At 45.5% G+C, this 17,018-nt stretch overlaps 1 protein-coding gene across 3 annotated transcripts in view; it reads left to right on the top strand.

The window, feature by feature from the left end:
• TRIO (trio Rho guanine nucleotide exchange factor) overlaps window positions 1-17,018 on the top strand; it is a 4,034,553-nt gene that overhangs the window by 1,628,204 nt on the left and 2,389,331 nt on the right. For all 3 annotated transcript variants that reach the window (XM_078687660.1, XM_078687659.1, XM_078687661.1), the window contains exon 24: window positions 1,157-1,223. In XM_078687660.1, coding sequence (XP_078543786.1) covers window positions 1,157-1,223 — 67 coding nt within the window. The remainder of the gene's footprint in view (window positions 1-1,156; window positions 1,224-17,018) is intronic.

Genomic DNA, 17,018 nt, shown 5'->3' with positions numbered 1-17,018 from the left:
GCCAGGAACAATAACCTGGGTACAATGTTTGAACCAAGAAGTGTGCCCCTATTCAGAGATATAAAGTGTTGAATGTTAGCAATGGGAATATCCACTTCTAAATTCTATAGAGGATCTTTCTGCATCTGGCAAATCTTTTGTCTTGGAATGTGTGCTGATTCTACCATCCCTTACTTTAGAGCGGTTAATTACAAATTATTACTATTGCCCAGGTGTGATGGTCCTGCTCACCTGCCCATACACCCTTGATACTGAAACTCTTCACATATCGTTCACACTGCACTCAAGTATTTTATATTCATCCATATAATGACATTCAATGTTTAGGCATCCTATTTATCCCACAACTACACTAAAACAAGAGAATAGCACAACTCTGAACTGCTCACCCAACATCAAAATACTACCTATGTTGGCAACATGACAGACAAACTTTTCCATCCATGCTTTCGCTTCGTGTAGCATGCTCTCCGTCCGCAAGTATGCCTCGGTCCCACTTCAGGAGTATAATGCTTTATGGTAATGGTACTACAATACAATACAGTGGTGTCTACCACACAGTGTAAGGATGTATCAGAGCGTTTTGAGGCTGCTGTGGCAGGAATAGTCCATCTTTCACATTCAATTGTACATTTTTAAATATGTGTAAAACCCTTTCCAGAGCAGCATAGCAATGTGATTGGTAATATTGTGCAAGGCACCCTCCACTGAAAGGTTTCTAGTAAAATGAAGGAAGCTAGGAAGTCATGACTGGGCCAGCTGCTGAAGTTGCACCCCTTTATAAAATCCAATGGACGAGATAAACAAGATACTTGGCATCCTATGTATAGTATTCGATGAGCTGTTCTTTCTGTATATTAAGATATCACTGGATTTTGGATTCCAATCAATGTGCCTCCAACTATTCCTAACAGAAGAATTTTTAACTTGAGGTATGACTGACAGCTGTGTGACTTAGCTAAGAGGTCTAATTTTTGATTATCGGCGCTACTATTTTATAGCCTTTTAACTTAGAGCGTAGGAACCACTTGGTTAAGAGTTAGAATTCTGAAAGGGTCATTCCACGTTAGAGACCTGAATGTGAACAGTCTGTGAGTGACATCTACCATTCCCATACAAATGACATTTTTTGTAAAATATTTTTGTCTTATTGTAGGTTCATCATGGCTGAGTTGATTCAAACTGAAAAAGCCTATGTAAGAGATCTTCGGGAGTGCTTGGATGTAAGTTCACATAAGATGTTTTGATTAAGATAGTGTTGGGGACACATATAAATGTGTTTTTTTCAGTTGTTGTTCACCTTCCTCGATCCAGTACACCCCAGTACGTGGAGAGTTCTATGATCCACAGTACATATGTCATCACAACAACAGCCTCTATATGCTTCATCACAAATTTTTCAAGGCTGTAAATGAGTAATTGTAAAACAGACAAAAACACAGGGATAATAGTAGCACAAAGTTGCATATATGTATACGAAGGAGATAGCGTGACACTTGCTGCACTTGTGCTGGACAGGAGGTGAGAAAAGTAAGTACAAGTATTTGCAATGCAATAGGTCTCACATTACTGAATGCTTGAGCGGGAAACAGCGTTTATAACGCGATCTTCACAACGTATGCCATTACAATACAGTCATTACTACGACCGCGTTGTTAGTACGCATACCATTACATCGCAAGTCATTAGTACGACTTGCTGTAGGGGGCGCAGTGGTGTTAGATTTAGAGTCCAACACCTTCCCTGCTGTTGCACAAACTGGAGTAGAAATAGTAAATAATACTATTCCCAAGTCCAGTATGCCCCCTGCAGCAAGTCATAGTAATGACTTGCGATGTAATTGTGTGCGTTCTAACTATGCAGTCATTGTAACAACTGCATTGTAATTGCATGCGATGTATTTACATGTGTTGTAAGGGTATATATTCGTTTGACCTATTGGCGTTGCAAATAATAATGCAACGTCAATAGCTCTACCTTTCAGAAATGCAAGACCTATTACGTTACAAATGCTTGTTCTCTCTCTCTCTCTCTCTCTCGGTGTTTCATTCTTGAAGACCAGGATAACGTAAGGAAGAGTTTATTGTTATGAAGATAGGTGAACTAGCGACATGAAGCACTTTCAAGCAAAATGAATGTAAAGATGTATGAAAGCCTAGAGATCAGTGGTAAAAAAAGGAAAGGAATTAAAAAATAAATACAAATAAAGACCCTGTAGGAAAGAGCATGAGAAGGGAATCTAGAAGAAGCCGGGGCAGCCGACACAGCTTGCTGGTGGGGTAAGGGGAAGGGGGGGCTCGCGGGGTGCTAAAAAAAAAAAAAGTACCTTGCCACCGCTGGGTCCAGTGTCTTCTCTCCTGCTCAACTGTGTCCGACTCAAGGTCGGAACAGGAAGCAAGCAGCCAGGCTCCCACCCCTAAGCCAATCCCAACGCTCCAATTGAGCGCTTTGTTTGGTCTGAGCGCTCAGCCAGGGGCTGTGGGGGTGGGCTGTAAGGCAGCCAGCATGGATAACAGGGGAGTGCGCATGACTGTTTTGGGCGGTCGGAGAGGGCCGAGCAAACAGTCATTGTGCACAGGAGTGTCTACCACTCCTCCCCTGCAGCTCCACCCAACCCCCTCACAAACTACTGCAGCAGGAGGAACATTTTAAAAGCTAATAACATTCTGTTATCATTTCCTTTCTTTGCTGCTCCTGGTAGTGGGGTGACGCTCCTCCGCCTTTGCCGAGGAGCCGCCACTGAGAATAAGACAAGCAGGCTCTGAGGGAATTATGAAAACTAAAAGCGGAAGCAGGTGGAAGAAGTACAGGGCAAGGAATCAAAGTAAACCTGAAGAGAGCAGCAACACAGATGGTGAATGAAGAGTGGTAAACATTAATTTTACTCTGTCTTATTTATAGGCACATGCGCCAGACTTCATAATCACGACTGCTGTGAAATAAGTAAAATGTTCTAGCGTTGGTTAAAAATAGAGACAGGACAAACAAACATGCAACAGTATATAAGAAAAGCAGTAAGCTTGAAAAGTCAGAACAGGGAATAGCCTAGGGCAAGTCTGCAGGGTGCAATGCAAGGAATAATCATCATAAAGCTGTTCAAAAGTTATCAAAAAATTGGTCGAAAACCGGAAGGAAAAATCCTAGATGCTACTTTATTGCAAAATTTATGGAAAATTGAGAACGTCCTCATTGCAATAAAGACAATCCACCTGCATAAGAAAGGTTTCGTAAATGGCTGTCTTCGCTGGAATCACAAGGGAGCTTCTCACTGCCCTTACCTCTTTGAGGCACCAGGTCAGACTGATTTGCATATAGCCATGTCTGAACTGGGGTGGCAGAGTGGGCTAAAGAACGGTGATGGATTAAACCCAGATCTTTTGACTGGGTGTGAGTGTTTGATTGATTCAGATGCTCCGTCCATCACCACCCCCTTTTGTACCGCTTTTGGCCGCCTTAAGTGTGGCAGGGTATGCTCAGACGTGAGTCCCTTGCTCACTTTGCTACTGGATTCAAGCAAGCCGGGCTGAAGACGGCTGGAATGCCAAAAACCGGTCCTCGGAAGCTTGTTTCCGGTCCAGGGAAGGCATGGCTTGGCAGTTCGGGCTGGACTGTTCCCATGAGGCACAGGGTCAGACTGATTTGCATATAGCCATGTCTGAACTGGGATGGCAGAGTGGGCTAAAGAACGGTGATGGATCAAACCCAGATCTTTTGACTGGGTGTGAGTGTTTGATTGGTTCAGATGCTCTGTCCATCACCACCCCCTTTTGTACCGCTTTGGCCGCCATAAGTGTGGCAGGGTATGCTCAGACGTGAGTCCCTTGCTCAGTTTGCCACTGGATTCAAGCAAGCCGGGCTGAAGACGGCTGTAATGCCAGAAACTGGTCCTCGGTTGACTGGGGGTGAGTGTTTGTATTGTCACCGCTCCGTCCATCATCACCAGTGAGTCTGATATTTCAAGTATCACTTGTGATGCAGGTGACATACATAATAATATCCCCGTCACATGGGGCCGTCTACCAGCCTGACTTCCTCCTCTTTTTTGTTGGAGCTGGAGAGTTTCAGAAAGGGGACGAGACAGAATTACAACAAACAAAACACAAGACAGAAAAAAGATGTAGGAATAGCAACATGAACAAACACAAAAGAATGGGTGGCAACCAGATCAGCATCCCGCAGTCAGAAGAACTCAATGCAATACCTAAAGCTAATGATGAATAAACATTTACCAACAATATCTCAGTTGTCAATTTGTCAAACTTTTTTGTCTAGTCTCCAAGCAAATGTTTTGCGTAGGGGTACAGGCTTTTGTCCAACTTCCATGCCTGACTGTACATGCACACACAGATCTATACAAACAAACGTCTTAAATAAATTTAAAAAAACATCCTGATGAGAAATCAACATGTTCTACATCATCTGTGTTTTTCCCGCCTGAGATCTATTAAGGATGTGCATGACCTTCAACTACTACTTTCATTTGATGATGCTTGGTAGACCACCGTCCTCTATGCTAGATTTACTGTCTGACTTAGACATTCCATCCAACCTAAATTTGGACAGTAGTCTTACATTGTACCTAGCTTGCCAATGGATAACACAATAGATGTCTTCCACAAGGCAGTAACACATGAACTCTATGTATTGAAAGGTAAGATATGTGGACGGACATAAACCCTAGAGGGACAGCTTAAAAAGAGATGAACGTAGAGCACTTGACACACTATCCAGTGTACCCGACATCGTTATTAAGGAAAGTGGACAAAGAGGGGAACATTGTGGTGATGCAAGATGTAGACTACACAAAAGAAATTGTCAGACAGCTATCTGATGGGTTAGCATACACCAAACTTGGCAGTAACCCACTAAAGGATATAACTAAGAATACCATACTGAGACAAGCCTACTGGTGTGATTTATGTCTTATCACCGACATTGAATTTAAATGCATGTTTAAGCCAGCACTACAGGCTCCATTTAAATACATATTTTGTAAGATACACAAATCAGGAGACTTTCTCCCTGGTAGGCCCATCATCTCAGGTATTGGTTCCCCTACTAAACGCATTTCTAAATACATTGATGTCTTCCTACAACCATTTTTATACAATCTACCATCTTACATATAAGATACCAATGACTTGTTGAATGAACTTGAGGACATAAACTGGGCGTAAACTTCAAATTTGTTACGCTTGACTTTAACTCGCTATACAAAAGAATTCCATTGTAAGAAGGCCTCCAAGCTTTTGTCTCAACTCTCTCTGCCAGGGATGCTACATTATTTGAGCATACCAAAATAATTCTCGCCCTCACTAGATTTGTCCTTGAGACCAATGTCTTCCTACATAATGGACATTGATTCCAACAACAATAATTTTTTGGAGCACACAGGTAAATATAAAGTCTAAGTACGTGTAAGTCACAAAAAACACAAAGCAAATTCTTTTTGAGAATAAATGGTAGGGCTTTCTCAGTTCTTGTCTTTATTTTCATCAAATTCCACTCCCTTTGCCAACGCGTTTCGCCGTTGTTGGGTTAACCTGCGGCTTCGTCAGGGCTGGAAACAATAAAGAATATTGCATTTGTAATACACATATCATTCCCTCAATTCATGTTGTTAAAGCCCACAACATTGCAACCGGGTGCAAAGGAACTATTCAAAATGTGCATTGTGTTAATATAGCAGAATCATCTCTCATTATCAAATCTCCGGTCATTTAACCTATATATACATAAGCACGAGGCTAAGAACACAAATAACATAAATAAAACCAAGTAATCTTTTTATCAGCTTGTTATTGAGTGACATTGTGAATTTCAAAACAACCTCATTGACCATTTGTTCCAGACAGTGGACCAGGTACTTAGCTGAAGGGGAACTTTACGCACCACCGGATATTTGGTGTGGTCTAAGTGATAGTTATATTGGAGTCGTGCTACTAGGAAAAGGGGTGACCTGTACAACCCCTTAACAATGTAATGTGCCAAGCACTTACATATAATTTGGTGAGGAGAAAAACCTGAGCACACACAAGTAATACAGAATTATAATAAATTCTTTGGTCTTAGTTTCACAACAACAATGAAGGACAGTTGGTGAATGCAGCAATAATGTTTATTGCGCCAGCCGACACGTGTTTCATTGGAGTGGAATGCACTCCAAATCTTCTGGGCCAAATCCAAATGGAAAGGAAGAATAATCCCCCACGACTGGTGATAATTCCAACCCAGTCCGGGTACAAAGGATCTTCAAATCAGGTGCGCCAGTTGAGCGTAAAATATACTTTTTATTATTAGTTCCTGAGGATTGATTTTGTGCTCTAGGCGTCAGGGACTGCAAGGGCAGTGCTGTGGTAAGCGGCTGAAAAGGAGCAGTCCTCCGGGAAGCCTCAATGGGCGAAAATAGCCGGCCCCGCCCTTAAAAGTCGTACCGGTCTTGTTTGCACGGGTGTTGTTGCTGACTCCGGGTCTGGACCTCATTGACCATAGTGTATTTAAGTTTATAAAACCCCTGTGTGAGGTTACGTAAATTGTGCATCACTCTTGATGCCATTACCTTAGAGTTTTCAGCGGTGTTCGATACCTAATGAAATGAAGGATACTGTCCTGTCATTTATATAGAGTATGCGATGCATGGTATCAGGCGATATATCTATGTAAAGCCCAAAAAAGTATGGCCTACCTCGCAGGAATCCTTGTCTCCAGTCAATATTTTTCTCAAAGTCTATTTTTTACAGTCAGTCACTGCTTCACAATATATTAAAAAGTTCCCATTTGGCAGTCAAATTATGTATCCAAAAAATCTAGAACAGAATTAGGCAGACAGCGTCATGATTAGTATTTGTCCTCCGTACATACATATCAAGTAAAAGTCTCAACATTGTCACCCCATATAAGAGGTTCCTTAGACAAAGCAGCCACTAGGTATCTATCGAAAAAAAGGGTTATGGTATTCTCAGTGACCCTTACCTTGATTCAATATTATATATAATTCGCTATTCCCAATGCTATTTCCAGGCCATATAATATCGAAGTTAGACAGTAATATATCTAGCTATCTCCTTTATGTAGATCTGCCGCGATGCAGTGGTCTTTGTTGACCTGCAAAAATTAGTGAGGGAGCGGGGTGTTAATGATGTTCCTCTAGCCTTGATACCGGGGAGAAAAAACAACATTGTCACGCGTAGCAGTCAATTACCTCGTATCGGGCAAAGCAGTCCTTAGGTCGCGTCCTGCCCGTGTGCAGGCGAACAAGTCCATCTTCCGGGTCAGCACTGATAAGGTATTGCGTAGACACCGAAAAGGGACTACCAAAGTCTAGCTGTAATGGGCGCCATCTTGAAATGGTGTCCACGGAGTAATATGAACAATTTGGTCTATGGAAATAGTACGTAGTCTGGAAGCAAATCTAAAGATTATAACAATTAGCCACATAGCCAAATCAACAGGAGGAGTTCACATTCTAATAATTTAGGAAATGTACGTTATCGAGCCAGTCCATTTTCGGGATCGGTGCTGTTAATGGATCATGCAGACACCGAGAAGGGACTTCCAAATCGGAATGTACTGGCCACCATCTTGAGATGGTGTCCATGGAGTGATATAAGAATTAATTAAGGTTTAGAGAATTAATAGATATGCTGAGAACAAAACTGGAAGTTGGTAGCAATATATCAAACGGCCATATTAAAAGAGAAATACTAATACAATATTTTAGGAAGTTCGTGCAGAACCGGTAGCTCCCAAGACAGATCTCTCAATATAATCATAAAAACAGAACTGTATCAAGTCCCGCGGACTCCGTTAGTCCCCCACGCGCAAACTATTTGTGACACAAATGAAATCTTAAACCTCTATTCAGCTGATTGACGTCCTAAGAAATAAGTCTTGAGGGAATAAGTAACTTCTTATTCCATCTTTTCGAGTGTTCTCACACATCAGTGCATGTAATAATTCATCATGGGTCAAGGTTGAGACATGTTATGGATGAAATTATTAAGAATTGTTGTTATGGTCTGAGGTCAATTATTCTAATCTGGTGCTCTAAAGGTATGCAAAAAATCTAAACGGTATATATTATATTCCAATAAGAATCAGGAAAGCCTGGATGTGTTCTCAAATAAAAAAATGAAAAAGAGGGGTGATCATAACACCAATACCAGCCATTGGCTCTGGTGCATTTACAGCGTGCCTGCACCCATTTCACCCAAAATTATTTTGAATTCAATTCTGGTCGTACGTCTTTCAAACCTACTTCAGTCACCTAAGAAATATTGAAGCTCCTGGTCGAAGTTTATGCCGTTCTCTACAGCTTTTAAGCGCATGATCCACCTTGCCTCGCATCTCTGTAGCATAAGTTCCCTGTTACCCGCCCGAGGATCAATTTTCACTTGGTCAATTCCCAAAAACTTGAAGTTCTTATTTTCATTTTGAGCTGGGCAATTGTGTACAGGTTCAGCTATTTGGTACCTGATGTCATTCTGTTTTAGTGCTCTCAGATGTTCTCCTATACGTTCCCTAAGCATCCTTATCGTGCTTCCCACGTATATTTTGCAACATTTACATTCAATGATATATACAACATATTTGGTACTGCATGTGATATTCGTTAGGATAGTGTACTTTCTGCCATTCCCTATCTGGAAATCTCTTGTTTTGTCTTTAGCATTTTTGCAAACCCCACAGTGCCCACATTTGTAGAACCCCTTAGAATGTTCATCTAGCCATGTTACTGATTTCTTAACAGGGTAACTGGGGCTTAGTAGTGCGCCTAGGGTTCTCCCTCTGCGATATGTGATTAAAGGATGCACTCCAATGTGGCTTGCCAATGTCTTATCCAGTTTCAAAATGTGCCAGTGTTTGTTCATGCTGTCTCGTAGGGTAACGCTAGTTGGGGTATAGTTAGCAATAACACTTATTGACTCTGAGTTTGCGACGTTTCTTTTTGTTGGTTTCAAGGTGGACAAGCGATTTGTGTCAATCGCTCTTTGTTTTGCTGTTTTAATATCTAGTCTACAATAACTTCTGCGGAGGAATCTCCCCTCCATGTCTTCAAGACAGTCTATAAAGTGTTGGTTCTCACTGCAGTTTCTTCGTGCCCTAATCATCTCCCCGAATGGGATGGCTCTTATTGGGTGATTGGGGTGCGCACTCTTAGCATGCAAAACTGCATTGCACGCAGTTGGTTTTCAGTACATCTTGCTCAAATTTTTGCCTCCCTTTGTGTGCAATTCTACGTCCAGGAAGACTATTTTAGTAGAGCTATGGTTGGTGGTGAATTTTATATTCATATCATTCCCATTAAGATAGTTCAATAACTGTTCTGGACCTATCCAGATCATTAGGCAGTCGTCAATTAACCTTCCCCAGTAGAGGATATGTTCATTCCAACGACTTACCCCTGGGCTCCAGATCAATCAATCAATCAATCAATCAATCAAGGCATTTATATAGCGCGCTACTCACCCGGAGGGTCTCAAGGCGCTTGGGGGAGGAGGGGGGGTCTGTTACTGCTCGAACAGCCAGGTCTAGAGTTGCTTCCTGAAGGAGAGGTGATCTTGGGTCAGGCGTAGGTGGATGGGGAGGGAGTTCCACGTCTTGGCTGCCAGGTAGGAAAAGGATCTTCCTCCCATGGTGGTTCTTCGGATGCGTGGAACGGCGGCGAGGGCGTGGCTGGTTGATCGTAGCTGGTGGGTGGGGGTGTAGAAGGTCAGGCGGTTGTTGAGGTACCTGGGGCCCAGGTCGTGGAGGGCCTTGTGTGCGTGGGTGAGGAGTCGGAATGTGATTCTCTTGTTGACGAGAAGCCAGTGCAGGTCTCTCAGATGTCTGGAGATGTGGCCGTGTCGGGGGATGTCCAGGATGAGACGTGCGGAGGCGTTCTGTATGCGTTGTAGTCTTTTCTGTAGTTTGGCTGTGGTTCCGGTGTAGAGGGTGTTTCCATAGTCCAGTCGGCTGGTGACTAGTGCCTGGGTCACCGTCTTCCTGGTTTCGGTGGGGATCCATCGGAAGATCTTTCGGAGCATGCGTAGGATGTTGAAACATGAAGAGGAGACGGCGTTGACTTGTCTGGTCATCGAGAGGGAGGAGTCCAGGATGAAACCCAGGTTGCGTGCGTGGTCCGTTGGCTTGGGTGCGCTGCCCAGGGCGGGGGGCCACCAGGAGTCGTCCCAGGCAGAGGGTGATGATCCGAGGATGAGGACGTCCGTCTTGTCCGAGTTCAGTTTCAGGCGGCTGTTCATCATCCACTCGGCTACGTCTTTCATCCCTTCGTGTAGGTTGGTTCTGGCGGTGGCTGGGTCGTTGGTGAGGGAGAGGATCAGTTGGGTGTCGTCGGCGTAGGAGATGATGTTGAGGTTGTGTTGGCGTGCGATGGCTGCGAGGGGGCTCATGTAGACGTTGAAGAGGGTGGGGCTGAGCGATGATCCTTGTGGTACGCCGCAGATGACTTCGGTGGCCTCAGATCTGAACGGGGGGAGGCGGACTCTCTGGGTTCTTCCGGCAAGGAACGAGATGATCCACCCTAGTGCCTTCTCTTGGATTCCGATGTTGCTGAGGCGCTGTATTAGGGTGCGGTGGCAGACGGCGTCGAATGCTGCGGAGAGGTCCAGGAGGATGAGGGCCGCTGTTTCCCCGTTGTCGAGTAGGGCTCGGATGTCGTCAGTGGCTGCGATGAGGGCGGTCTCGGTGCTGTGGTTGGCTCGGAAGCCGGACTGCGAGTGGTCGAGGGATCCGTTCGTCTCGAGGAAGGCGGCAAGCTGCTTGTTGACGGTCTTCTCGATGACCTTGGTTGGAAAGGGGAGGAGCGAGATGGGGCGGTAGTTCTTGAGGTCGGTGGGGTCTGCTGAAGGTTTCTAAAGGAGGGCGCTGAGCTCGGCGTGCTTCCAGCTCTCCGGGAAGGTGGCGGTGTTGAAGGAGCAGTTGATGATATCCCGGAGTTGGGGTGCGATGACGGACTCGGCCTTGTTGAAGACGTGGTGGGGGCATGGGTTGGTTGGTGATCCGGAGTGGATGGTGTTCATTGTGTTGATGGTGTCTTCGGTGCTGACCGGGGTCCAAGCGCGGAGGGTGCTGGTGGGGGGCGTCGGCTCGGTGGTTGGGTGCGTGGTCTGTGGTCCGAAGCTGTTGTGTATGTTGGCGATCTTACTGTGCAAGAACGAGGCGAGGGAGTCCCAGAGGTCTTGTGAGGGAGTGATGTCGTTGTTTCCTGCGCTGGGGTTGGAGAGCTCTTTGACGATGCTGACGAGTTCCTTGCTGTTGGGTGCGTTGTGGTCCAGTCGTTCCTTGAATGCAGTCTTCTTGGTGGTGTGGATCAGCTGGTGTTGTTTGCGGGTGGCGTGCTTGAGGGCGGTCATGTTGTCTGTGGTCAGGTCTTTGCGCCAGGCTTTCTCGAGGGTACGGCAGTTCTTCTTGGATTTCTTGAGGTCGTCGTTGAACCAGGAGGCTTTCTTGCTGCCGGGCCTGCTGGGATGGTTTTTCAGGGGTGCGAGGTCGTCAGCGCAGTTGGTGATCCACTGTGCGAGGTTGTTGGCTGCTTGGTTGGGGTCCGTCGAGCTGGCGGGTGGGTTCTGGTTCAGGGATGTGGTGAGCTGGTCGGTGGTGATTTTGTTCCAGTTCCTGCGGGGAACCTGTTGCGGGTGGTGGTGAGTCGTGGTCCTTCTGAAGCTGAAGTGGACGCAGCTGTGGTCTGTCCAGGGGAGTCCGGTGGAGTGGCTGAAGGAGATGTACTTGCTGGAGGAGAAGATAGGGTCCAGCGTGTGTCCGGCGTAGTGGGTGGGGGTGTTCACCAGTTGCTCGAGTCCGAGGTTGGCGAGGTTGTCCAGTAGGGTGGTGGTGGTGTTGTCGTTGTTGTTCTCCAGGTGGAAGTTGAGGTCCCCTAGGAGGATGTAGTCGGGGGCGGCGAGGGCGTGCGGGCTAATGAAGTCTGCGATGTCTTCGCTGAATTGTGCGCAAGGTCCTGGGGGTCTGTAGATGAGGGTGCCTCTGAGTGTGGTCTTGGGGTCGGTGTGTATCTGGAAGTGAAGATGTTCAGCGGCTGAGAGGGTGTCATCGGAGTTGGTCGTGATGCGAATGGTGTTCTTGTGGATGATGGCGATGCCTCCTCCTGTCTGGTTGACGCGGTCCTTCCGGGTGATCTTGTATCCGTCCGGGATGGCGATGTCGGGCGCTGAGGAAGCGTTCATCCATGTTTCCGTGAGGAAGGCGACGTCTGGAGATGTGGTGTCGAGCAGGTTCCAGAGTTCCATGGCGTGTCTGTGGACGGAGCGGGCGTTTAGCAGGATGCACTTCAGGTGGTTGCTGCTGGTGCTCGACTTAGTGGGTGCGGTGCAGGTCGGGATGCAGGAAAATTTGCAGGATTGGCAGGCGAAGGGTCTGTGGGTGCGTCCGGGGGTGGCTCGGTGGCAGCCGGGGATCGGGCCGGTGTTGAGTGCGTAGAGTGTGGTGGCGTCGTAGGTGCGGTGGGTGGGCTGGCGTCTGCGGGAGCCAGGGGTCCTGGCGCTGGGCGCGGGCCAGGCGCAGACGGGCTTGCCTTTGGCACGCCTTCGGCACGCAAAGGGCGCGCCCGCTGCACGTACGTGCGGACTCCGCCATAAGTGGCGTAGTGGGAGGGGCGGAGTGGGAGGGAGGAGCAGCTGGGAGGCGGGAGCGGGGTGGCGCGGAGAGGGGATCGGGCAGACGGCAAAAGGGGGGGCGGGGGCCGCAGGGGAGCAGCGAGGAGACGGCCCCTTGAAGGGAAAGAAACAAGCTCAGGGAAAGAAACACTGGAGCAAGCAGGGACAGGCAGGTAGGGAGACAGAGGAAACAAGCTCAGGGCACCGGGCACACTCACGGGGAGGCACGCGGCGGGTGGAGTGACCGTCACTGACCAGAGTCAGGTCAGGTCACAGCTCCCCGTCGCGCTACCACCACTTAAGAATCCGGAGGGAGGGAGGAGCAGCTGGGAGGTGGGAGCGGGGTGGCGCGGGGAGGGGATCGGGCAGACGACAAAAGGGGGGGGGCGGATGCCGCAGGGGAGCAGATGAAAAATTCCTCCATCCAGCCCATAAAGATATTAGCATATGCTGGGGAAACTTTGGAGCCCATGGCTACACCCTGAGTCTGTTTAAACCATCCCCTGTTGAATAGAAAAAAATTGTTTGATATAATTAATTCCGTCATTGCTAGTACCATCTGTGTATGTTCCCATATGATGAAGCATGACACCTAGCTTGCTAGGTATGTGAGAGTCCTAGTTCCGACAAGGGAAACCCACCCCCACTGTTTCTACTCTATGTGGGACGACCATTCATTGGTGTTACTCCCACCTGCATCTCTACGTTCGTTCACTCGGATTCTGAAGTACTCCATACTCTTTTTTTTGCTCACTGTAATTGTGGGGCATGTATGCTGGACCTCATCAAACTTGCTCCTTTGTCCCTCTTGATTGGTACAAAGTATAAGCTATTCCACATGGCTTGGGTTGTTTTTTATGGCCCACTGGAGTAGTTTTCTTTTGTATACCCAAAGATCCCTACTTACCTGCTAGCAGGAGACGTCCTTGGTGTTAGAGAAAAAAATATCCTCCTCAACTGAGTTGGTAAATCCTACATTTTGGTTGTAGGTTTTTCAAGCTTAAACCTTTCAAAGGATCCCCATATATTAGTACCCTCTCTGAATTCCATATATTCAAATGCCTGAGGACGAACCAGCAATTAACATAACAGTTAACTGCAGACATGTTGTTACACAAATGTTGTTATAACGTGGACTACCGCATACTGGTGGTGATGTTACCTTTGTGCTTGATGCCCACCAGTCATCCATGACAGAGGTATTCTATTCATGGGTTAAATTCCTGTAGTGTAGTTCCTATATTCCCATTAGGCTCTGTGCATTGGAATAATATAAACAGCAGTGTAGACGTAGGACTGAGGTCATCTAGGTCTCTACTGGCTATATTAGACTTAATTAGTTTTGCCAGCTAGCTCAGAGGTCACTAGAAACTTTCTCGAATGTTCAGGAAAGAGTTAACTCTCCTGATTTAGACAAGAAGGGATTAGTTTCCGACAACCGCATAAACATGACAACTTTGCTCCCTCAGAATAAAGAGTATATCTCTAGCGTCGTGTGAAAACAATAGACAACTATTTCACTCAGTCAATCGTGCATGCTTAGTCTCACCAGAGTGCAGAGAAATAGAGATACAGGCGTTTTCAATAAAAGGTGTTATTTATTGAGCAGTCTTCTTTCTCATGCAAGAGAAATGAATTGCCACAATTGCAATACTTATCATGAAGTAAAGTGCGTACAGTAAAAGTAGTATTATGAAATAATACTGTAAAAGCATTGATATGGTTTCTTAGCCATATGATACTTTAAAACGGATAAAATATATACATGCATAAAAACATTGACTAACGTACTCAACTGGTGCTTCTAATATACGCCTACCCCGGTGTACCTGACCTAAGCCTAATACGTGGGAAGGAGTAAGTTGCAGTTTAAGTTAAGTTGGTTTTTTGCCAAGAATCTGAAACAAGAAATCTCTTAAGGTTTTAGTCAGCTCCGTACCTTGGTTTCAGAATCAAGGAGGTCTTGTATCTCGTGTCTCAGGACTCGATCTCCCAGCAACCCGCAAGGGTGACTGGAAACACCGGAGCTGGATTTCTCGGCAGGAGAAAAGACAGAGGCTCTCTGTGCGTCAAGTGGGAGTGTTGGCTTCCTTCGGCTCTCGCATCAGCTGGGCGTCGGGCAAGTAGATAGCCGCTCTGCTCCAAACCACTGTGTGTTTGCTTAAGGCAACGTTGGTATATTTATACCTGAAAGGTGCCGTGTTTGACGTACGGTTGCACATAAGACCTCACTAAGAACTAACAGTTCTTTCTGGACTCCAGGAGTTCTTGTACAAATCAAAACAAAAGCAGGGGGAATTCCCTGGCTGCTGGAGGCTTGGTTTGTTTAAAGAACGCGTTGTACTTTCTAGGAGTCTATGGAGTAGCCTTGCCGTATTTGGACTGCATGGGCTATGACTAGATAAGGACATGCTTCCTATGCCTTTATAAGGATATGTTTTATTATGACCACATAAGGGCATGAATCGGGGATATCTGATTAGGGTCCTAGATAGATTCACAACACCCACTCCACGTATTAATGTCCATCATTACTAATTACTAAGCAATACTAAACATATAACATGCATGTTTTTTCCAACCCACCCCAAAATACATAAATTGCATTTGAAATGGTGTATGGCGTAGACACGAAAATGAGTATTGGTACTGTACGTTTTTTTAGCAGTGGTATCATTCAGTTAAATGCATAGATATTTCATCTGAATGAATTTGCGAAAATTACACATGAAATGGCTCTAAATACAGAAAAGAAGTTTGAGACCATTTCATCACATATTTATACAATACTGTACATATGCTAGAGGCTGAGGTAAAATATTGTCTCTAGTATCTCTAAAAATAGAAGCTCTGTTCTTTAAGAATAGTTCTACTTTAAGTTAAGTTCTACTTTAAGCAGAGTACCATGTGCCAGAAAAAGATAAATATTTTGGAAATAGAAAAAATATTTTCGCTTTCAGGGAAAAAATAGTTCCAAATGTTTTCAGTAGTTTTGTTTATCAAAATTGAAGGCCAAATTCAGAGTTCAGGGAACGCTGTGTGCTTGTTGATTTTAAAAGTTATTCTTTTTGTTCAGGGGAGAACATCATATCAGACAGGCTTGCGAAAAATTGGTTTACAACATCAGGTGAAAGTTCGACCAAGTTCGAAAATGCTGAAATTGTGCATATGTGAGAATGATTGCTATCATCGATGTCGGGATCAGCAATGCTCACAGAAGGTTGTACCTGTTTGGGGCTGCTTTCCTCTCGTACTTCACCGCCACCTATTCCTAATGGTGAAGTCTCAACGAAATCCGTCATCAGAATAGGTAGCCGCTGGGGACAACACGTTGCATGAATCGTTACCGGACCTAGCAAAGTATCGATATCCATTGGTACTGCTGATGGTAGTGTAAGACAGACGTCTAACACGCATCCTTCTCCGCATAGCAGACATCGAAGCACAGGTAAGATGCAATCTTGCCAGATTGGTCTGAATGAAAGAAACCAGGTTGCACTCAGAACTCTTAGCCGGGCTAATCCGAGCACTTTAGTGATGCGGTCTCGGTATCGTATTACTAAGATCGTTTCTTCCATTGTAGCTGGAGTTTTGTCTGTGGCTTGGCTTGCCATATCGGAGCAGAAGGATCAAAAATAAAATTCCTGCTACGAGTCCCAAAAGAAGAGGCAGGCCGGCGAAAAAGGAATGGACAAAATTCGGGAAAATGCCCAGAACTGTTTCAAAGGGTGCTAACAGTCCCGAAAAAATTGTCTTAAATACATGTGCGATGCCACTGGTATCAGACATGTTTAAAATGTGACCTAACATTTCTACGAAATGCACGGGCAATTTGTTGATAATAGGGAATGTATCTCTGCTGCTGTCCTAGCAACTTGCAGATCATACGTCTCTTTGGACGAGGTTAAAGGCACAGTTGTCTGTAAAAGAATGGACTTTATTCTGCTTAAAGTATCAATTCGAATAGAAGAGATATTCAAAGAAGGCCATATTGCCGCCTCCATGTCTGGATTGCTGTTTGGATACAATACTTGCATACAGCAAGTGACCATGGAACTAACGCTCACGAGATAGGCTTTTCCTGGCACCATGCCACAACAGCTGTGGTCACTTATTAGAACATAACTGCCGTTGGAAAGCTGTCTGAAAAAAGGCTCTATCTGTGTTGCAGGAGTGCCGTGCAGGTGACATGAAAGGTTATTTGATGAACCTTCGCAGGCTCCATGCAAGTTAATACCTTGACACAGAAGTGTACCGCTTAGTGATTTTTTACAATTGTTAACACTAAGGAATACCTCTTTTTTCCCTTCACTATAACATTTATGTGTATAAGGTAATTTCCATGTTGACTTGATGTATCCTTTACCCAACCTTTCATACAGGCCTGCTGGTATATATTTTTGGCAA

The sequence above is a fragment of the Lissotriton helveticus genome, chromosome 4_1, assembly GCF_964261635.1.
Source record: "Lissotriton helveticus chromosome 4_1, aLisHel1.1, whole genome shotgun sequence".
Classification (NCBI taxonomy): Eukaryota; Metazoa; Chordata; class Amphibia; order Caudata; family Salamandridae; genus Lissotriton; species Lissotriton helveticus.
This window is presented reverse-complemented; position numbering and strand designations above follow the sequence as displayed.